The sequence below is a fragment of the Pyrgilauda ruficollis genome, unplaced genomic scaffold, assembly GCF_017590135.1.
Source record: "Pyrgilauda ruficollis isolate IOZ18807 unplaced genomic scaffold, ASM1759013v1 scaffold135, whole genome shotgun sequence".
In the NCBI taxonomy this organism is placed as follows: Eukaryota; Metazoa; Chordata; class Aves; order Passeriformes; family Passeridae; genus Pyrgilauda; species Pyrgilauda ruficollis.
Genome location: NW_024511988.1, coordinates 490,097 through 514,057, shown reverse-complemented (window position 1 = coordinate 514,057; position 23,961 = coordinate 490,097). Strand labels below are relative to the sequence as shown.

Genomic DNA, 23,961 nt, shown 5'->3' with positions numbered 1-23,961 from the left:
GATTCTTTTATGTTTTTATATGTTCTGATTAATGGAATCTTGAATATCTTTCTAATTATTTGCATAAGGTCACACAAAGTATTAAGCTAAGGCCACGGAGAACAACTTTATAAATTCTTACTGCTCTGAAATCTAATTAAAAACCTGCAAACTTCATCATTCATCATTTTACCATAGCAGTATATTTCTTATGGAGACAGTCTAATATCCTGCAGCAACCTCATGGTATTAAAAAAATAATTAATGGACCCTTTTAGGGCAATGTGTGTTGCTACAATGTGGAATAATACTTCAGTGTTATAAGTGAATGGTGTGCTAGGAAACACTAATCCCTTGTGTATAGTAACAGGAAGTATGAATATTACTTATTAATAATAATGTAAAACACCTTCACACACATGCTTTTTCCTGGGCATATCTACCTTTTTGGAAACAACAGCAAGTTTTAAATACAGAAAATTGGTGAGAAGCAAGAAGGATTTGTGTAATTAATATGATCTGTTTATTTAAAAGTCTTCAGAAGTTGTAAGAGATGGAACTTAGCTGTATGTGAGGGATGAATGTTGTGCAATAATGCCCCTTCATTCCCCTTTCATAATAAATCTCTGCAGAGTATTCATCTGAAGGGCTGGATGCCAAAAAGAACAGGTTCGACTTGTCTGTGAGGATTTACACCACAGTGAAATGCACAACTGCTTTTGTAGAGGTCATTGTGAAGGTCACGGAGCCAGAACGCACCGCTGAATGGGAGCAGCCTGGAACAATGGTGTGAGAGGCTGCACTGCCTGAAATCACTGCTTAAACCTCCTCTGAAATGGAGCAATAAGCTGGAATCCTTAAAACACACAGCTTCAAAGCATGTAGGCTGTTTTGCAAGAAATGAATGCTCTCTTTTGCAGTGGTTTGCATCTTGTACCCTCTGTGAATGTGGCTCTGAGCTCAGAAAGCAAGAGTGTGCCCATTTCCTGACAATTAACATTGACATGACTGAGTGTGTCTCATGTAAACATCCTTAAACCATTAATAATTGCCTCTGTCCAGGTTAAAAAAAACCCCAAAACCCCTGGATTTGACTACCTGAAATTTGCCTCACCTCTTTCTTACAAATAAGGTCTGAGCTTGGCCATATGGTCGCTATGTCTTTAAATAAAAGATGATGATCATTTCAAATGGCAACCAGCCATCAGGGGGGTTTAGTGCAGAGATTAATTAGTAAACTTTGGAATGCACTACAGCAAATGCAGCTGATTGGCAATAGCATGTGGAGCAGCAACTGGTGGAAAGCTGGTGCTGCTGAGCAGCAGAGGTATTTCCAAAAAGACTTAAGGGTGCTGTGATGTGCTGTGGTTTAAATGGCACTGTGCTGATTGCATCAAACCACCAGTTCTCTGTTTATGCAGTTTGGTAAAGGCACAGATTAGAGAAATCTGGTGTGCATTTGGAAAGAAAGCAAGTTTTCTTGTGTTGCTTTGATAAGATGAGGTGTAGCCCGTGAAGAAAGTGATGCCCCTGAACATCAGTTTACAGGGATTGTGGTTTGTCTATGGTGCATGTTACAATTTTTTTAATTAAGAAATGTTAAATGCTAAGATTAGAATTATTTTAAAAAGACACCAACATGATTATGGACAATTCAATGGTTATTCCAATCAGCTTAGAATTCTAGTCTACTTTTAAAAATTATACAGATTTTTAAATATGCGTGCGTGAATGATTTATAATTGCTCACTCTCTTCCTTTTAAAGTTTTAAATGCATGATTTCCAATGCAGAAATTTGGAAAGTTTCTCTGTAAGTTAACTTTCTAAAGAGGTTTGATCTATTTGGTATGAGTAATGGACCCCATTATGTACAGTCCCTAGTGGAACTATTTTCTCAACTTGTTTGGCCCATGGGATCGGGGCCCAGATAATGAACTTAAGGTGATTTATATAATAAATAACTAATCTTGAGATATTACTTGGAAGCCAGATACACTTCTTAAAATCTATCTTAATAATATTGTATTAGTCTTCTGATGCCCACCTTCATTTAGACAGCGATGGTCAAACATCCATTTAAACTGTTAAGAAAACTCACACCTATACCAGTAGGTTTTTGCTTTGGAAATGCCTCAGGCATGTGGAATTAGCCTGGTAAAATTCATCTGGCTGCCCATACCTCGAGTATTGAGCTAAAGTCTGCCCTTGAGGGCTAATGGGATCACTGAAATAGTCATATAAATTTTTGATACAAACCTGGCGGAGGTGCTTGATCTCATAAGATATGGATCACCCTGGCTTTGACCCAGAAAATCCTTAAGCATTGCTTTGAAACCAAGCAAGCAGGTATTCCTCTTGGCTTAACTCTCAGCCCTGTGACTTGGTCCCCGTTGCAGCTCAGTCCCCAGGGCCCATCCGTGTTTCGTGGTGGATCTGTGGACCCAGCAGTGGCACACTTTGGTGTCAAACACCTGGGCACAACCTGCTCCACTTGCCAGCTGTTGGAACAGTCCATGCAAGGACAGGGAGTGGAGACTGGAGTAGTGAGGGTGCTGGTTGTTCCTCTGGAGGCCTGTTTGTGCAAGCCTCTGCTTCCTAGAGCGTGGTGTTTATTGCCACAGGTAATTGCAGCGCAGCGGACGGGCTCGGTTTACGCCATCAGGTTTAGGCTTGCTTGGCTTTGTTGGACTGGACTTGCAGGCCACGATCCAGGCAAAGTAACTGGAATGTGACTGCTCCTTTGGCTTTGTGAGGCTCTTTGTGTGCTTGGAGCTGGGTAGTTCTCTAAGCTGAATCAGTGTTGCTGAATCTAGGTCTAAGCCCCAGGTAAGTGGATGATAAAATTTTCTGATGGAAAATAAATTTGTTAGGTTGACATGCCTCTAAATAATTCCCATGTGCAAATGGGCACATGATTGGAGCATTACAGGGTTGTGCAAACATTCTATGATAGTCTTTGTTTAAAATTGTTTAGCTCATGCCCTGGATTATTTGTGTTTGGGTGTATCTGTGTGTACACACACAGAACAGAAACCTCCATGAACACAAAGAGCATCTCATTAAAAACAGCGCTATTTGAGCACTGCAATCAGCTAATTACTGAGGTGTGTTTATTTTATTCAAACTGCTGTGTGTATATACAGTATACACATCCAAGTACATTGTAGAACATTATGAATAATTAAAAGCAAACTGTAGCCCTTTACAGAAGTAAATGTAGGTACATCCAGTGAAGCATTATCCTGGCCAGGGTGCTGGTTTGCTGTGACTCAACTATTGTATGAATTATAGAATGCTCTGTGTAGCACTTGAGAGCTGCCTCTTAGTATTGGTCTAAATCTAAGATACAAAAGATTAAACAAAGTCTGAATTTCTTTGACTTGCTAGCAGTCACTGCAGCTCCCTACTTGTGCTAATACCCTGGAACAGAGCAGTGCAGCTGCTGGAGTAGCTGGGCTGGGGCTTAGGTGATTTTGTAAGGTGAGCTGCTGTAGGCTCTGGCAGGCTTTTGTTCCTTGTAGGTCTCTTGGTCAGTGCTCTGTCCTGGCAATAAATGTTTCAGCCAACACAGCAACGGCTGCGAACAGGAGATGTGGGGGAAAAAAGTTGATGAAGTGTCATGTTTTAACTGTGCCCTGAGATTAATGTGAAACTGAAGGAGAAAACACGGTTTTCTCAGGCAACTACCATTGATAAAAGTTTATGTTCAGAGCTAGGTCCAAGTTATTCAGGCTGCTGGTGATTTAAAGGGTGGTTTAAATTTGTTTGTTAAAACTTTTTTTAAAGCTTGCCATCTTTTGCTGAAAATATAATTTTCCAGAGAGTTATACATCTTAAACTTAATTTTCTTTTTCTTGTCAAATCTTGGACAATTGAAAACAAACCCCCAAAACCCCACCCTGGATTATTAAGCCAAATGTGCCGTGAAAGCTTCTTGAACAGCTTGCCTTGGCACGCTGAAATTAATGTGGTTATAGTCCAGCCATGGTGGTGGTGGGGAAAATAACCTTCCAAACTGTCAGCACTTGGGAAAGGAAACACAAAAACCTATTATTATTCATATGTAGTGTAGAGTTTCTGATTTGCTCCCATTGAGTTGAGTGATACTGTATCAGTTACTGCGATGGCTGGAGCCGGGTTTGTGTTTCACTGATGAAGTGGAGCAGCCATGCAGATGCACAGTAGCCCAGTGTGGCTGGATGGATGGCTTCCAGGTAGATGGACACTGGGGCTGGCCGGCTTAGGAGGCAGTTTGCTGTGGTCAGCCAAAAAATCAGCTCTTGCTGGTGAGTCTGGAAGTGTTTGTGTGCGCTGAGTCAGTCTCTTTATATACGGGGTGATTGCAGCACTGATTAGACTGGAAAGGCTTGGCAAATCCTCCTTGTGTGGGAAGCTCAAGTGCAAAAACTTGCCTAATTTTCTTTATTTAAATCAGTATCATCCTTCTTGAGGCCTTTTGGAAAGCACATCTAAGTGAATGGTGATATGCAATGCTCACAATAAAGGGCAGTTTTGTTGGAAAACGGGTGTGCTTAGGGTTACTGTGCACAGGCTTCTGCCCTGTTACATGTGGAGGGACTCAATTCTCCTGCATACACCCATTGTCTTTTGTCAAATCTCTACTTGAAAGATTTAATATCTTAAAATTTGCTTTATGATCAGCAATTCTTTGAACTCGCAAACAAGAAAGTGCTGATAACTTCAAATATCCATTTGAAGTCTGATTCTGAGGAATGCTTATGTTGATTTTGACCTTAGAATGTGAAGTTTGATCTCTGTCTCAAAACTGTAGTTTTCTAGCAGAAATGTAAATACACTTGGAACTTTTTTTAGATACCTTTAAAGTGAGCTCTGTCTCTTGAAGACAGGGAACTTCATTCCAGAGATCCTGGATATTCAACCCAGGGAAACCTATTTCTCTTCATAAAGGTCCAGATTCAGGAGCTGATCTCTAATCAGTAAAGCTCACTTGCATGTGCTTTTGTTCAGGAGACACCAATCTGTAGTGGTTTAGACATGAATAGAACATTTTTGGTAATTGTGAAGCTTCATAGACTAGAGAAGGGTGAAGGGTGGAAGCTGATTGAAATGATTTAGAGTTTTATATAAGCACATAAAGCTGTAAGTTGTCTTGTTGTGTTTGAGTTTGAAAAGCGCTTTTTAACTACTTTGACATCTCGCTTTTATTCTCAAACATCTGCTTTAGATTGTTTGCCATAAAAGTGTAAGAATTAATCTTGCCCTCATTTTTGTTATTGCTACCAGAAACCAAACTATTTTTATTACTTCTTGTATAGGGATTTGGACCCTGAACTATTTTCAGAGTTTAGGAGAAAAGGAATTTGTATTTTATTTTATTTTCTTCCCCCTTCGTGCACCCTCCTCCTTCCCAAGCTTACAGGTAAAGTTAATTAAATTATAGTTTTTAAGTGCACAAAGATGTTCGGCATGCCTTGTAAAACTGCGTAGTAAGCCTTACTGTGCTTTATTTGGTCCAATACTAAGAGTTTTAAGGGGATTCAAATGATCAGCTTATGTTGGTTTGTTTCTCAGAGCAGCAGCTGCCCTGAGCCAGGGTAAGCATTTGCATCATCTGTGGAGAGCCTGGTACATATTTTACTCTTTGGAAATAATATGTGAAATTCAAAGAAATTAAGACCTTCCTATATGATTAGTCCTTTGATTAACAAATGTTCTTAATGCATGGTTTTTTTGGGCTTCCTCTTCTCTGGGATTGCAGCTTGTTTGTGCTGTTTCCCAAGCAGCAGCCGGTGGCATGGCCTGGGATGTCAGTGCAATCCCTGATCCAGCACGCTGCCTTTGAGCGATGCCTTTCCCCTGTTGGGTCTAATTAAATGTCAGGGCACTCTGCTGATGTGGCTCCATCCAGTACTTGTGCCAGAGCATACAGGAATCTTCCCTTCTACAATGGAAGAGTTGTTTTTAAGGCAAAACTATCTATTGTAAGCTATAGCAGGAAATTCTCAGGCAGCCTCTCCACCTTGCTCAAAATGCAAGGTTTGCCCTGCAGTTGCTTTCACAGCACTTCTCCTCTTTCAGAATCTATGGCAACACTCACTTTTTAAAAATTTTGATACAAGTGTTTTAGCAAAAGAGTTCACAATGAAACCAGTGAACAGGATAAAACAGATGAGGCATCTTGTTATTTTGTAAACATATAAATACAGTTTTTCAGGGACTGAGTGTGAAATTGCCATGTGGTTTTATCCGTTTTTGCTGCCAGCTTCTATTTTCTCTGAGACTGTAGATTTTTCATGGCAGGAACCATTCCTTTTTCTTTGTGTTAAAGATGCCTTAGATATTTCTGGTTGTGTTTCAAGGAGTTAGGAAGCTGTAGCCACTGAAACCAGGGCAGTGCAGCAAGCCACGGCAGTTCATTCGTAGGAGGACTTCTTGCAACTCTCTCAGGATCAGGCAAAGCTTACAAATAGGTTTCTTGGTCCTGTGAAGTTCTGTGAATCCTGTCCCTGGGACTGGTAAAATTCATGGGAAGTAAGTGCACACGACTTGAAAAGCTGTCGTGTGTCTGTGGTTCAGATTTAACATAATTTTGTTATACCTACTGAAATGAAATACCTACATAGATGAAAACTTGCATGGAAAGAAACGGAACCTCTCTGGAAAGACAAAAGAATAAATTTTGTGGAGATTAAAAATGCAGTTTTTAATCTCCCAGGGAGATCTCTGCCCCAGGGAGTTAGGGAGGGTTTTTTTTGTTTAGTTTGAGAGAATTAATGTTCATTTTCAAAGCAGTGCCATGAAGTGTGTGTTATGTTTGTAATGGGTCCCCTCCTGTCCTGGAATAGTTCATGTTTACTTGTGTGCCCTGCATGCAAATGGAAAAAGGCTAGAAATAGACTACTTTTACTTTAAGTAATAATTTCTAAATATATTGCTAACAGTTTTCATTTAAAATGTTGCACTAAATACAGCCCACAAATATTGTGAAGATGTATCACATACTGCTAACGTCTGATACTTTTAGTTTTTTAACTTCAGACTTCAGTTTTTCTAAATTCTTTCTTTTTATCTTTTTTGCCTGTTTCTAATAATTCACCCTTCCTGTTTTTCTGTTCTATTCATGCTTTTCCTTTCATCTGCCTTTATTGTCCTTTTCTTAATATTTTACTCTTTTTTTGTGTCTGTTGCTATAAAAACTTCCTTGCTTTCTCTTGCCAGACGATCATCAACCTTTAGCAGTTCCTCCTTAAAATCTAGCTATTCAAGGAATCTCACTTTATTTCTTCCCTTTATCAGGCAGACATAAGCCATACTGAATGTGATGTTCTGCATCTTTATCAATATTTATCTGGATCTAGGCTGGATGCTCAGTAGAACAGGGAATATGTCTCTGACTTCCATACACACACACACACAATGAGTTACTCATCTTCTACAGTCTGAGGTCAGCTTTCTGTTTGGCTTTGTTATTTTAAGCAGTGTTTCTTTTTAAATCATCCATCAGACTTTGCATTCCTCAAAAACAGCATTGTGGAGCTGTGGCTGTTTGGATGGGGGAAGCTGCTTTAGAGAATCCCAGGAAGGAGCAGACAGTTTCGTACAGTGATGTATGATTCTTTATGAGCTGCCGTTCTTCCAACACAGCAGATGGTTTTTACAGTTTCCACTGTTCTCCAGGAAATCCTGGATAATTTTCTTGCATAATAGAGGGATCGTATCAGTGTAACACACAGCTTTAGTTCAGCAAAGTAGGAGCACCGGTAGATTCACCTGTGCAGAGACTCAGGCAGTTTGTGCTGGTTGATGAGCGATGCTTCGTGCTCTGACCTCCACTGCTGTGTCTGTCCCTCTCTCATTGTTCACGATACACAAATTGGCGTTTGCCATTTATTTCTATTTTATGTCCCTTGAAAAATTAGGTCTTAAATGTGTGTATTTAAAACAATGTTATATTAAAGCCTTAAATCCTGTAATTAGACTGGCTGTTGTTGATAGTGGATACTTGCATTGTTGATAGCCAAACCAAAACGACCAAGGCTCCAGAAGTCTGATGGTAGAGATGCAACAAAAGTTTGTTTAGTTCTGCTTAGTGTGCTGTATTACCAACAGGACTGGTGAAACAAACTGACCAAAACATGAACTTCAAGTCACCTGTAATGAAACATTTCTCTGAAAATAGGAAGAACCTGCAGCTGTACCCTGAGAAGGGCCATGTAGAGTCCTGTAAAAGCTGCTGTACGAAAAGAAATACATGAGCTGATAGTAAGGTTTGCAAATTCAGCTGGCATTCCCAGGGTGTCCAAATGCCCCCCAGCAGCCAGCTCATGGCATGGCTCTTCAGTCCAGCTGAAGGTGGCCAAACAGGCACCAAGTGCAGGGTAGAGGTCCTGGGCACAGAACAAAAGGAGCAGAAGCTATTGGGCCGTGTCCGGCACAGCGGCGTGCACAGAACTAATGAGAGAGAGTTGGGAGCAAGATTGAGAAACCAGTGCAGAAAACCAGGAGTGTGACCCATTGGCTTATTAGTGACATGAAAATGATGTTGTGTTTTAATTCTTCATTCCCCAAAATACTTGTCTTGTGTACTGGGCTATACTTTGAACTGTGGTGGGGATTTTGAGGAAAGCTTGGCAGATCCTGCCAGAACTCTGGGGTCTCTGCTGAAAACAAGAGAGTGACTTGCTGCAGCAAACATCCAGACTATCCCCTGAATCCTGCCTGGGCTGCAGCAGGCAGTGCTGGAGAGGACAGTCCCGAGCAGGCACTGCAATCCATGGGCATGAGGAAAGGGCACTGGGCTTTTCTGTGAAGAGAGCAGGCACTAAATCCTGCCCTGGCTCCGACCCAGCAGAATTGTATTTCGGCTTGTTAGAGGGACACAGGCTTTCTTCTGGGAGATTAGAGAAATGGGGCTTTTTGGCAGGAGCTTAAAGATAAGTCTGGTCAGGTAATTACTTATGTCAGAAAGTTGTAAAGGAAAATTTTGGAGGCAAGTAGAACTAATGGTGTGATTTAACCCATGTTAGTCCGTGGTTAATTTTCCAGGTAGCTGTTTGTGTAACAAATTGCATATATCTGATTGTCTTTGTTAATAGCTTCTTCAATGCTGTTGATCTCTTGGCTTATTTCTGTCATTCCTAAAGAAAGCACATCTTTTAAATCTGTTTTGGCATTTGAAAATCAAATTAAGTTACTGTGGAGGGAAAAAAGTAATCTAAATTTAGGAAGATTGTTATTAGGTGTCTGAAATCATCTACCACATAGAGAAGGGGGGTTGGCAATCTTGTGTCTCTGATCTTGCTATTTGTGGTCAGATTTTGTTTTTGAGATCAACAGAAAATCTTAATATTGGTTCTGTTGCTTTCTTTCAATTTTGCTCCCGAAATATCCTCATAATCTTTTACTTCTCATAATCAAGTAAATAAATTAGATTTATTGTTGCTTTTTCAAGAGCAGAGAGAGAACAGTTGATATTTAAGTCTTTGAAAAAGCTTCACTGGCACAGGAATTTTAGGCCAACGAATAGAATTATACTTTTTAGTTTGACATACTTTGTGTTTATTTAAAAAGGCTGTGGAAGACAGAGAGGCTAAAGGTTAAAATAATATTAACTGAGCCCTCCAAATCTATCAGTTTCATTCTCCTTTTCCTGAGTATTACTGTAGTCAAAGTAGTTAATCAGAATCAGAAGGCCACTTTAGCATTGCTGACATGGATTTGTCAATAGTGAATGGAGAGGGTGGAAGCTGGAGGTGGAGAATAAATCCACAACAACCCAACTTCTGGCTCACACCACATTGCCAAAGATATTTACATTGATATCTGTAAGAAATTGTGTTAACATGAAAGCTTTTCAAAAGCTGAATTCTGTTACAAGCTTAACAGTAAAATAGTTTCCTAAGACTGCTTATACTGAAAAATTCATGGAATTTATAGTTTTGTTTTAATGTTCACTTGAAAGCATTTGGATAATTGCATGCTCAGATGATGGCATGTTTAAAAGGGTCTTTGTTAACCTCTCTGTCCTGCCATGTACAATGGAAGCAGCAGTGGGGGTGTGTTTTAGCAGCATCATGTCCTGGCATTCCACAGCCCTTGGTTCCTCCTTGTCTTCTTTGGCCAGGAGAGTGACCTGCCAGTGAAAAGGGTTAAATAAAAATAACATTGCTGCAAAGGGACCTAATGAGATGTAGCGCGAGTGTCGCTATTTCTGTTCTCTGACGTGTGCTGTGGAAGTGGGCTGATAGCAGAGCTGAGTAAGTTCCTAAGCAGAGAGAAATTTAAAAGGCAAAAAGATTGGCTTTGTCAACTAGTCCAGCTGCTGCTAGTACAGAAACTTGCCTTGTCTGGGCAAGTTTTACTGACCCCAGTCTCTGGCTTCTGTCTCTTGCCTGGAGATGTTTTTGTGGCATAGCTGTTCCTCCTCTTTCCCCTACTAGTGCATTTTTGGTGTGAAGTCTCCTTTCTCCTCCTCCCTGCCTCTTGGAAGATTTCTGGGAAGGCTGTCAGTTGTTTCTTTTTGCTGCTGAGGTGGAGGAAGGCAGTGTCATTTTGGAGACACAGATAGGGAGAGAGGGCAGGATGGGAAGAAGTGTGAACGCTGCAACTTGGGCTGATATTTCTGTGGTCTGTGCTAAAATAACCTCATTCTGCTAGCAGGCAAATACTGATGTACCTGCCAAGAGTCCCTCCCCAAAGCTGTGTGAAAGGTGCAGTGATACACTATAATTTTGATGTTCTAATGAACATGATTGTTCCTGAAAGAGTGTTGTTTTTGCTTAAAGTAAGCTCCTTGTTACTGCAAGGGCAGTTCTTTGTACGTAATCCACAGCTTTTCTTTTATAAATGCCATGTTGTATCACAATCTGAAACCAAAACTGGCCACTGCTTTTGTTTCTTTTTCAGCTGATAGTTGTCTCAGTCTATCAACCAGTCAGTTTTACTTCTAATACAAAGACATTATTCAACCCCCCTCCCAATTTAATCCTGTATGTCTCTCATCTGAACCCATACAGCACATGAATAGAATGTCAGTTGCTCACAAATCCATTGCTGTGCAGGCTTTTATATAAACAAAGTCCCAAGGATAAGCAAATGCCTTCCTTCTAATTAGCAGCATGTTTTGTGGTTCCATACATTCCAGTATGTAATAGACAGCTCTGGTGCCTAAAATAATCCCAGGGAAAACACTTGTATGCTGTGAAGACTGGGGTGGGAGGGAGAGGAGGCAGGAAAAAGCGTTGTCTGTGTTCTTGGAAGCCTTTTCTGTCTTCATTTGGATGCTGTCAGCTTCTTTTACACAAACATTACAGCATCCAAGGGGAATTAGAAATACTTACCCATGACCACATCAGATTTTAGGTTTGTCAGGAGAAAGCAATGCAGAAGCAAGACCTTGGTCCCACTGCTTTCATTTTGGTTTCAGCATGCTGATAAATGCATCTTAATGCTGGAAAGAGGTAAGGCTGACTGTCTAGGTGGAATACAGGAAATTTAAAAGTCTTACCTCATAGGTTAGAAATGGTTTTGTATCTGTAAAAGTGCTGTGTAAGTCCAAAGTAACAGTTATTGTCTGTTGTGGTGTCTCTAAAGTTACACAGCAGCTTCCCTTTCATTACCAGTCTGTTATGAAGTGGTTAGGGACCACTTGGGACAGAGAGACAAAAGTGGGATGCTTCTGGTCAAATGGCTCTTAACTGAGATAACAGTGGTCAAACGGAGCCTTTTAACTTCAACAAGGTTTTTTTTGTGAGTCAGCTTATCGCAACAGCAGTGGAAATAGGAAAGGCAATGGTTTTGGTTTGCATCCCAGACTTTTGCACCAGTCTGGGCCATACTCAGTTCTGGAACCTCCCTAACCTGTGTAGGGCTAAACAATTTGAAAGTCTGGAAGCTCAGGAGCCTAAAGGCCAGACAGCGAAAGGGCAGGAACAACAGCTGGTCATGGGGCTTTTTACCTATTGCTAAGTGGAATGTAATCCACATTGCCAAAGCACATCGGCTAAAGTTGTGATTTTGGGATACAAAAACAAATGAGCTGTCTCATACAGCTGCATAATCTCCTTGAGGTGCAGATCTGCTGGCTGCACACAAACCAGTGCAGTCATTTTGCCATACAAATGGCACCCTGGTTCCTGATACTTACACCTTGGCCCGTGATGGATGTGAGAAAGACATAGGAGAGAGTCAATCTGATGAACCAGAAATGAGCTGCCAGTATTTAATGGTGAAGATAATCAACTATTGCAACAGCTTACCTAGGGGATGTGCCTGTACCTCTGTGATCTGAAATCTGTCTGAATCTAGATTGGATGCCTTTCAAAAGAAGGTATTTTGGCTGAACTGCCAGTCCTTGGGCTTCATACAGGAACACAAAATGTCCTGGCCTGTGCTGGATATGATGTCAGACCAGCTCAAGGGGGGACAGTGTCTATAATGCAGCTCCTCTTCTGACATTCTCCTGTTCTCCAGGCCACCACAGGGAGTTGTTGATGCAGTTCCACACAGAGAAGTCCTTCCCCATGACCCCTGTGCTCCCCATCCCCCTGGGGTGCTGACCATTCAGCCTTCCCACCATTCCTGGGCAGCTCCCTTCCAGTTCCTGCTCGGTCATCTGAGAGACAATGACCATCGTGATGCCCTGTGAGCTCAGGCACCTTGGGAACTCCACAAAGAGGGGAAAACAATTTTCGTCCTGTCCCCCCAGGAGCTTCCAGAGGTGGACATCTGTAGCAGCATAAATGGTGGTGGGGAAGGAGGGCAGTGATGATCCCAGTCCGTGTGTTGGGAGCCTTCCAGTGTCTCTTGGCCAATGCTGGCAGAAGTTGCTCTCATTAGCAAAGTGTCAGGAAGGCACCAGTGGCAACTGTGCTGACAGTGAGCAGCTGTTCTGGTGGTGTCCTCAAGGGATGGGGTGCCTGCAATCTGAGATTCTCCCTTTTTCTGCACAGAAGTAATTTCCCAAAGTATTTACCATGGTTTTGATCTTTGCCCAAAACCGAAATTTCTTTTCTATGGCTGGAACAAAATTTGGATTTGGAAAGAGTGAAACTCTTCACTCACCAGATGAGGTTGTACATATGTAAAACATTGTTATGATTTTCCATTTGGTTTGGTCAGAGACAAAGATGTTGCTCAAAATGTAAATGTAAGAGTCTTATTTAAGCATTAACCTCTTGCAATGCATGTAAGAGGCCCACATAATCATAGTTACAAAGTATTATATTTTAATAAAATTGGATAGATTGTAAATTGACAACTCCTAGGAAAATAGAAATCCCTGCTTTTATGTCCTAAAATATCATGAAGTAGGATTAAATCTGGATTTTTAACCTTTCTTTTCCTACTTTTTAAAAATGTGAGTAATGTTGCAGCAATAGTTTGTAACACAGAAATAAATGTGCTGGCCATGAGAGTTGGAGTGGTGCATGGCTGACTGGAGAACTTCCTTCACATCTTATCTCCAGGACACTGTCCCCATACCAGTGTCAGCAGTGGCCTCTCCAGTCCCCCAGGCAGTGCAGAAAAAGCCTAAAACTCTGTTTTCATCACACACACAGGGGCTGTTTCAATGGAAAACTTGAGCTGCTGATATTTCCGTAGAGATCGGCTTAGATCCACGATAACACTTCTCAAGGACTTACGTCTTCAGTTTTCTTAGCTATTTTCTGCAACTCCCTAAACAAAAATATCTCTGCTCCAAATTCAGAAAGGTCACTGTCTTCAACCACAAATTTAATTAACAGCTTTCCCCTTCTACAAACTTTTTCATTCCCCTCTTTAGTTAATTTTAACCCAGTGTCCCACTTTAGGAGCCTGTATTTTCCACTTGAGGGAGTAGATGCTCAGAGGAGTGGCCCCAGGGAAGCTCAGCTCAGTAAGTGATCACCAGTGGGAGCTAGGCTTATACACGGCATTACACCATGGAAACCTTCCCATCTCCTGTTTCAGACAAAATGTCTACAAAAACAATACTACTACTTTGCTAAATTCCTGCATTCTGCAGATGGGAAACTCAATTTCTACAGGGAAAGCCAGGCTGTTTTGGGGCAGCTCACGGTGCTCTGTCTTTTTGCTGCTGCTGCTAATTTTTGTGAGCACCATAGAATACAGTAGAAAATTGAAACTGTGTGAAAGATCAACAAATCAGTGTAGAATGTCACGCAGCAACATCTGTTAACTTTGGCTCTATCTCATATCCTCCTGACCCCCTCCTTCCCAGTCACAAGTCTCCTGTTTTGTGAGAGCTCCGAGTGATAGGGACTTGGAGGGGAGGGGTGTGCAAATGTCTCGCTGTTTCTCAGCAGTCTGAAGGTCTTGCAAAAGTACCATCTGGAGTGAAAGCTTAATGTTTGTGTGTTTCTATGTTTTTAGTTATGAAACAAATGGGAATTTGCTGAATGAATTAATTGTATTGCTCTGTAAAAGTCTATCTTGAGAGCCATTATGTATGGGAGCTTACAAAGCCTGTGGAGAGAAAGGAAAGTGGCTTCCCTTTCTAATTAGGGCTTTCAGGAAATCATTGATTACAGAATCAAGTAGGGTTGTTCAGAGACATTTGTTTGATAGTACTTCAGATAAATGAAATTAGTGCCTAATAATAATTTTGCTAGTGACACTGGAAGCAGCTGTACTTTCTAATGGTAAGCTTGCCCTGAATAAAGGTTCTTCCCGCCTTCCTTCTTGTCCAAACAATTATAGCTGATGAAACATCACTTCCAATCTGTAGGTCCCAGTAAAAAAAATATAAATCATGAAGAAGTGAGTGGTATGGTGAACAGTATGTTCTTAGTGGGAGGGTGTTTGTCTGGACCAAGTTATGCTTGTTCTTACACTGCATATAAAAAAAGTCAAAACATAAACCTTGACCTTGATTATATGTAGAAATATTTTACTTTTTTTTTTTTTTCAACAGGGTCAGCATATTTCATTAGCTCCCATTCAAAAATTAGAGGAAACTTTATATGAATATCAGCCTCTGCAAGTGGAGACATATGGACCACAAGTTCCAGAACCTGAAATGTTGGGAAAGCTGGGGTAAGTAAATCAGTGCATTTTAATTCCCATTTTATGGCATTATAGCTGGGATTGTTACCATCTTCAGATTGCCAGGGATCTTTTTTTTCCTTTCCTTTTTTTTTTTTTTTTAGGGATCTCAACGAAATATTAGACTTCCTGCCCAACCAACATTTTGTTTGGGTGGATAAGCTGAAATTTTTGGTCCTCTTGCCTTTATAGATCTATTGAGAGCTGGACTGGATTGCATTAGTGTTTTTAAGGTTGTCCTTGGCAGTCATAGTGAAGTAGCTGTTCATTTTCAGTTGCACGGTATTAAAAAATAAATAAATAAAAATCTGGGGCTTAATTTACCCAGCTGTAAGCCAGTAAAAATATTAAAGTTGGGCTGTTTGCCATGGAAAAGGGTAGATTTACTTGTCGGCTGCTGTCTACAGTCAAACTGTGTTTGTGAGAAATGAAGCACAGAGCTTAACTTTGTCAAAAAATATAATGCAGGGCTGGTCCAGCAGCTTGGCAGCATCGTGGTGTGCATCCATGTTTGAAAGGGAGTTTGGGAGCCTTCTGTGCCTGGGTTAGGGAGGTTAGGAAGTCCAGGAGTGATGTGTCTGCTCTCTAGAGATGTGTTTGTAGCTGAAATGCCACCTGAAAACTGGAGCTACTGGGGGAGTGTCATCCAGCTCATCATGGCCTGACCCTCAAGGTCATCAGCACTTCCAGTGCCTGGAAAACTGCATGGCAGAACGAATGTGCAGGCTGGCAAGGCAAGAAAGAGTACGAAAAAATAACAGTTTATGTTTGGCTGTGCAATCTGGGAAAACTGAAGCCACAAAGTACTGAACAAAGTAGAGGCAATTTAGTGTGCAGTTTGGGAGACCACTGAAATCCAAACAGGAATCCCATCTAGTTCACTGGCATGTGAGAAGTTGTAACTCATCCAGGAAATGACAGAGGTAGATAGACTTAGTAAGGTAAATAAGCAACCTAATGGTGCTTCAGGAAACTGAAGTGAGAACTGACAGTGAAAACTGTCTGCAAGTAAGGCTGTCTCCATTTTTACTGTTTCTGTGTCCTCCTGATGCCTGTAATTTTTATTATCTTCTGCAACCAAGTATTAATTAGGAGTTTAAACTCGGGCAGAGCCTGGTTCAGCCTTCGCCACCTGTTTGAATGGAGCACAGCTGCGAGGGACCTCCAGTGTGAGAGGAGCTTGAGGCCCCCTCAGCCTCATCACGAACAAGAAAAAGATGCCTTGTGCAGGGAGAATTCCCTTTGCCTGTGCCCCATGAATGCTGGTGTCCAAATCCATCAGGAACACTGTCCTCTATGTCCATTGCATTTAGTGGCACCAGTTCTGGGGCAGCCCAACACTTTGCAGAGCAAAACCCTTTAAACCCTGCAGTTGCATCCGTGTGGGAGCGTATTCAGAGTAGGGTTTGCAACAATGCCACAGTCTTTCCTTGGAGGCACTTTGAGATGTGCCATTTTCCTGCTGTGAGCGGGAGCAGCCAGGCTTGTTGGGCTTGGCTCTGGAGGTGGTGGAGGAGCTGAGAGGTGTGGGGTGACTGTGGCAGCAAGGGGAGGCTCACGGCTGGCTGGGTGGGGGGGTGGGTGGGTTGGTGGGGCCCACCAGAAGAGTTCCTCTGAGTCCCGAGGCTGTTTGCCATTCCAAAACAAATACATCAATGCTGTGGGTTCCCAGCCAGCACAGCTCCAACCCTATTCCATGGGGTGTCTGAAATACCTTAAACTGTGCAGGGCTGTTGGTTTATATATTTGTGTTTCTGTGTTTATATGAACTCATGCGCATTTCCTGTTGATGATGAATGCTTAACTAATGTGCCTCTGTCCCTGCTTTGGGGCTGTTCAGGCAGCTGCATGCAGCTGCCTGGGTGAGGCAGAAGAGCTGGGCACAATGTAAACCTCTCCAGCTAAAGATTTTTAGTTTCCTGTTCATTTGTACTTATAAAAGGCCAGGCTGGATGGGGCTTTGAGCCACCTGCCCTAGTTAGTGGGTGGCATCCCTACCCATAGCAGGGGGGTTGGAACTACATGGTCTTTAAGGTCCCTTCCAACCCAAACCATTCTATGATTCTGAACGTATTTAGCTGGATTTTTCTTTTTTAATTTTAGTTTCTCCCTCTTTTCATTTTCCTGTTCATAACTTTGTGCCTGACATTTATTGCTGCTAAATAGTTCCCTCAAATGTGAGGCTGTTATCTGAGTTTCTGGAGCCAGAACTATTGCAAACACAATTGTCAACCCGGTGACTTTGAATTCACTTCAGGTAGCATAATTTATTGAATTTTTTTTTTTCTTAAAAATACATTTTTTTAATCTTCAAAACACTCAGTAGAACAAGTTTTCTGAATACTCCTTAACATACCTTCTGCACGACCTGCTTTAGGTTTCAGCATTTTTTTTTTCTTAGTGAGTTGCTGTAATGAAGGACACAGCTGGCAAGAAAGTTTTAGCAAAGAGCAAGAAAAAGGGTGAATACTTACAGGGTCATGTAGAACATTTGTAAGGAATCTTTTATAATTATAAAAAAAAAAAAGCTTTTTAAGATGACTTGTATTATTTGCATATTAGGCTTTTCAAAAAACCTAATGAGCTGACCATAAACTTGATTTTGCATTTTTCCACTGCTCTTCTGTGTGGAGTTTGCATATTTTGCAAAAAAGGAAATTTATGTTCAAATTGTTCTTACAAATTTGTTTTCAGTTTTCCCTGGGGATGTAAAGTTTCTTTTTTTTTTCTTAAGTACTGCAGAAAAGTAAGGGCTCTACTGGCACTTCTGCTGTCACCACTAACTTAGTTTGGACTGAAGTGGAAAGCGTCACCGTTTGGTTCAAATTGGTGCGAATCTTTTGAATTGCCTTTTGGGGAGCAGAGGTCTGTGGCTGCGAGAGAACATGAGGAGCACTTGGGCACTTGCTTTACTTGGAGGTTTTCTTAGATGGGCAAAATGTCCTGTCTCTCTTAATTTTATTTTTTTTTTTCTTCTTGATGTTTTAGCTGAATATGCTGAATTTGTGTGGTTGGAGGTCTGCATTTTTCTTACTGGAAAACAAAAGAAATGAAAAATATAACAAACTGACATTCCAAGTAGTGAAAGAATAACACAGGATGGGGATGGAAAGTAGTGTGTTGCTTTAAAAATGTATGTTTGATATGTAGTTGTGATTGTAAAGGAAAAACAAAACAAAAAAGCCCCTGAGGATCCAAATGATGTTTTTTTGGAGGTCCTGAAGAATGTAAAGATATTCTTGGCAGTAATTGTAAATCTGTCTAACAGGAGTGGCCACACAGCAGCCACCACGTTTTACAGCTGTGAAGAGCCATACACAAGCTACTTAAAAATTTACTATAAATTGAAAATCTGCTTATATGATTAGCATTTTGGGTAAAGATACGTGAACTTCATGACTCAAGGTTTAGAAACCTTGTAATCCAAAGTGGATCATACTCAACACAGTGCCAGTCATATCCTCACCATTCTCATAAAATTAAGGTAATTTACAAGTCAGGCTAAAAATTTCTCTTTGCAGCAGACCTTGTAATCAAGTCAAGCCTGGGCTGCTTAAAATAAAATTGTGTTTGCCTACATAGCTTTGGAGAGATCCAAGCTGAATATGTATATATGTGTGTATATAAAAGTCAGGTTTGCTTCAAAAATCTTTCCTTTAAGGAAAAATGTGACTTTTCTTTGATCTATCAACTTGTTTTCATGTATAATCACATTGTTAGGAGACCCTGGTTAATGTTTTGTTTAAATAAGATGCAGAAAATGAAGCTCAATAGTGAATGCTAATCTAATGAGGATAGGTAATATACTTTGATAAATTAAAAGTTAAATCTAAACAGAATGTCATTTTAAGAGTTGAGGGGGTAAGTACTGAAGCAGAGTGGGAGTGCTGTGAAAATCTGTACATACAATGCCCACTGTGCTTTTTCTTGTGAACAACTGGATTGATTCATTCCTTTTTTCCTAGTGTAGGACAGCTCAGGCATTTTAAATTTCGCATTAAGATGAGGTTGAGTTTCATATCTGTTAGAGCTTTGTTAGTGTTTAATTTTTAACCTTCACTTCAAGTGGAAAATTTCTGCATATTTCTTTGTTGTACAGTGTTGTAGTGTAATTTGAAACACATGTAGAGTTCTGGCACTTAATCTAGAAATGACTCGTGTAACTTCTTTGCTGTCAGTCATTGTGATTTTTTTTTTTAAAGTGAGGCAATAGTCAGGATGGTCTCCAAACTATTCTTACAGCATAGCTGAGCTGGTCTTTGGCTGGATTAGCTTCTGCTAGAACCCTGTCAGTGTCTGTGTAGGGTTTGAGGCAGTGAAATAACTGAGAATTGATTTTGAATGGGTGACAGGACTGCTGGGCTTTAAAAGTCCATAGCAGGTGATTTTTCACATCTGCTCTGTCACTGGGGTATGCAGATATTTCTTGAATCTTGGAAAAGGAGAAAAGCCACAAATGAAGGGGCTGATTTGATCTGCTTTGGCCCATTGGTTTTGAACACTGAATTCATTCTGTTCCTTTTAATGGAATCTAGTCTCTCAATAAGTTCAGTAGTCAGAGTCAAAAGATTGAGTAAGAGCAAGGGAAGCTTGTCTTGCTTTGGAGGGCACATAGAAGGCTGCACTCCTTGCAGGAATTCTCTTGGCTACCAAGGCATATGGTCTGAATTTCCCAGAGTCTCCTGTTGCAGGGCCTGATCCTCAGCAGAGAGGTTTGTCTGCTGCAGAGTTTTGCTTCGGGTACCTAATGAATGAGAATTGGTAGGTAAGGAGTGATTATTGCTTTAAAGACTCAGCTACAGTTTCCATACAGCCTTTTGTTTTTTGTTCATTTTACCATGAATAATTGAATAAAAACACATGAATGGCAAAACAAGTACTGTGTGGGTGCCCTTTTTTTGAATCATGAACATGGCCAAGTGTGCTGTCTCAGGGCAGGCAACAAAAGTGCCTATAAACCATCTTGACCTGGTTTGATACAGAAACTGTCTGGTATTGCTTTAGCATTCCACAGAAATCCTACAGCCTTCATTTTAGAATTTTTGGAAGGACGCAAATTTAATATAGGGGAGGTAGATTAGCACCAATTTTTCCAGCTGAATGGAAATCAAGGAGTGCAGCCTTTAGTAAGTCTGAAATCTTACTGTTTAAGGAATCAGCTTTCTGGCAAAAACGTCTATGAACGTTTCAAACGACACCCCGTAGAATATGGTGTTTTGCATGGAGCTCTTCTGTCAAGGTCATTAGCAATTGAATATATTAAAAGTGGACTGCTTATGAAATGGAGAGTTTTGCTTCCTGCCCGCCCACCTGTGGGTATAGTGTGGGTTCTGTAACTGTAAAAGGTCTCAGGAGGGTTATAAAAGCAGAGAATATGGAAAATATATAAAGAAACAAAGAAGGAAGCCTGCATATACCATGCAGTTTCTTATATGTAAAGCTGGCTGTAGCTGTGTGTGTACCACTAAATTAACCTCAAAAAGCTGGCCCTGACAGCAGAATGTCCATGGTGATTGTTTTTGTTGGCCTTTGGCTTCAAAATTAACTCATCGATCTAACATGAGTCTCTCTGCTCGGAATACCGGTCTGGTAATGTTTTTTTACTTTTTCATGCAATCATGGAAAAAATATGTTTCTGCTCGAAGCAGTTGTCAAACAAGCTTCTTTCATCGACAATCAGACACAGGGCAGCTGAGTAAGGCTGTTTAGTCTAGAATAAATACTCGTGAGATTACAAGGTCGCTGTAGGAAATGTAATTATACCATTTATTCCAGAATAGTCTTTCTGTAGCATGGGCTTGCTGAATACTAAATAATACATTCATTAAAATACTTAAATGTGAAGAGGAGAAAAAAAGAAAAATCAGAGCCTTAATGGAATGGAGATTTGTCTGCAAACTGTGCTACGGGATCAAGCAGTAAATATTTAAAATTAATTCAAAAAATCAAGATGGCAATACTGGCTTTATTATTGAAAGTTTGTAGGAGGCAAACCCTGAGTTGTCTGTGCAGGTGTGGAGGCAGTGCTGCTAAGTGGGCAGCTGAAAGGTGTCAGGCAAAACTGTCTGCTGATGGATTGTAATGTGTCAGGAGGCATCCAGCGATTGTGTGGGCCAAATGCCTTATTTTCTGTGCTCTTTGTGTCTCAGCAAATCAAAGCCTTGTTACTACCAGCCACTTAAAAAGACCTGATTGTCTGTGACAGTTCTTATCTGTTATTGAAAGCCCTTCTTTGCTTTCATCCTTCCCTCCATCCCCTGCATTGATATTGCTGTTGATGTCTGGTTCTCTTGTGACTCTCTGTGTCCACAAGCTTTCCTCCTTAGCTGCTGTATTTTGGTAGAAGTTAAGTTTTAGGACTTCTGTTGCATCTCTGAAATGATGTGGTAAATTTGAGATCAGTGGTTTTTATGCTCAGTATTTTCCTTTTCTTTACGTTTTTCCTTCCTTGCTTCACTTTCACTCCCATCATGTTGCCCTTTTTGAGTCTTTCTCTGGCTTCTCAGCCAGATGGATAATTGCACTAGGAATTGTGTGGTTACCACAAGAAAAACAATATGTTTTGCACGTGCAGGAGAGATCTGTCCTGATTCTCTCACTTCAACAACAGCACGGCCTCAGTGTCCTCCAGTTTTTGTAATTCTTCCTGGGATAGAGCCCCCAAATGCTTCTTTAAGCCCATTGTTAGAGTACAGAGGCAGAAACAAAGTGATGGAGAGCAAAGTCTGCCTGATGGAGCGTGTGGGAGCTCATGGAAATCCATTGCTGAGCTCCTCCTCCTCCTCATCAGCATCTGGGCATCGCTCCTGCTCTGTGCTTGGCTGTCAGGAGACATGGCACAACAAGGACTTGCTCTGGGGTAGTCTAAGAAAACCCTGGCATTTTCTCCTAAGGGTCTACTTGGATGCAGTAATTTTAAACTAATTAGTCTCAGATGTAGTTGAAGTGGAAAGGTGATGAGCATCCTATTTGAATTTGCCTTCTGAAACATTTGTAAAAATGCATTACAATAAAAATTCAGAAAGGAGGTGTAGAAGGAAGGAGAGAGAAGCTTCCTAAGCCCTTCACCACTGTTGTTTTAAGAAGGGGGGGTTATGTAAAATGAAAGCATTTAGCCAGAGACAGCCAGCAAAAAAAGATCCATAAAGAAAATAAAGCCAGAAATGATGCATTATCTTGACTCTGACACTGATAAATACAGCTGTAAAGCAGCATTCTGATGAAAATTATGTTCAGGTGGGGGGTATCTTGCTTGAAGCTTTCTGCAGCTTTTAAAGCAGTAGTTTGTGATTCTTTAACCTCCTTCAGATGGTTTTGTTGAAGGAGTCTCTAATGCTTAAAGCTTCTTCAAAGGGTGCTTAGTGGTAGCAATGAGGGATCTCTTCCTGGAGGAGCAGGTCAGTTGCCAAAGTCAATAATTCCACTGATAAATTTCATCGTATGAATGGATGTAACTGCTCCCAATCCTGATCATGATGGATGACAAGATTTTTAAGGTTTGGGCTGGATTAGATCATATTGAAGGGAAAAGTGGACCAGAGAACTTTTCCTAAGAGTTAATGGTATCCCATCCCAGGTGTGTTCTTCTTTATTTTTCCCAGTTTCCTTAATTAAAAAAACCCCAAAATCATCCAAGTCTTCCACACCTATAAGAATTGGAGTTTCTGGCTCCTTCCATTCCAGCAGTTTGTGCATCTCTCCCTGTGGCTGTCACACTTGCTGGAACAGCAGTGATTTTAGGAGTAACTGGGACCAGAGCTGCTGCATGGAAGGGAGTGGTTGGATATAGAGGGAGGCTCTAAAAATACCTTGATTGAAGCTCTTTGGATCTTTGAAATTGGAATATGTCCAAGGAGAGGTTAAAGGTTATTACGTCAGGTGCCTTTTTGAAGTTAGAGACTCATGTATGTTGGGTCAAGGGGGAAAAATACATAGTATGGCTTTCCTGTCATGCATTATGGCTATTTCTGATTAATTTTTTTGTTAGTGGTGCTGCTTAGAGGGGGTTGAGGAATTAAAATGGTTGACTGGAATTTATGTACACACATTTAGGAACCAATTTCATGGCTTTGGTTTTAAAGCCTTGCTAGTAGTTATTTGAAAACTGTTCTTGGTAAACAAGACATGCAGTGCTTCCAGAAAGAATTGAGTTGTTCACTTCTCCCTCTTCCAAACTGAAGCATTTGAGTCAGGCTGTGTTTCTAATAACAAAGCAGAGGTTTGAACATAATGGGACTTCACAGCTGAACTATTGCTCAGGCTTGAAGGTAACACCACCATATTTTTGTTTCTCTAACTGGTATTAAATGTAAAAACATAAATCCTTTTCAGTGGGAGAGGAGAAGGGGAGATGGTTTTCATTTGGCATAATTTCCTGTGAGACGTGGTTCTAAACAAGGCCCATATTTACACAAGACAATGCAGTTTTACATGTACTGGTATATCCAGCACATTTTAAAATTGTTTAGCCAGCCCCAGGTATTAAATACCTTCACAATAAATGTGTTTAATAAAAGTAGATGAAGTTTGAAATAATTTTTTAATAATTTTACAGTAGAAACACCAGTTAAATCAACCCCACTGCAGTAATAAATGTCACAAAAACAATTAATTATAGTTGCTTGCCACTGCAAAATCAATTGTGTAACTGTTCTTCTAAAACTGACTTTTACATTACTAAATCCTAAACACTACACTTCTGTAACTTGTCAGAATCAGGTTTTGGTTAATAGATATTTTCAGTGATGTAATGGGAACTTCTGGCATGGAGTCAGAATATAATGGACTGTGATTAATGTTTTAATAAGCACTTTTCTTCTACTTATGATGCAGCAGTGAAATGGTTTCCTGCTTAGATTGATAGAAAAGCAGGTGTGCGTACATACTTTTTTCTTTCAGTAAGAATAAGTTTTTCAATGCTTCTGCTTGAAAACATTTAATGTTTTTCCTTGAGT

General features: G+C 40.6%; 1 protein-coding gene across 1 annotated transcript in view; it reads left to right on the top strand.

Annotated features, from left to right (window-relative positions):
* Positions 1-23,961, top strand: part of MNAT1 (MNAT1 component of CDK activating kinase) — a 119,532-nt gene that overhangs the window by 69,352 nt on the left and 26,219 nt on the right. Inside the window, exon 7 of the mRNA XM_041459414.1 lies at positions 14,877-14,998. Within this exon, the coding sequence (XP_041315348.1) occupies positions 14,877-14,998 (122 nt within the window). The remainder of the gene's footprint in view (positions 1-14,876; positions 14,999-23,961) is intronic.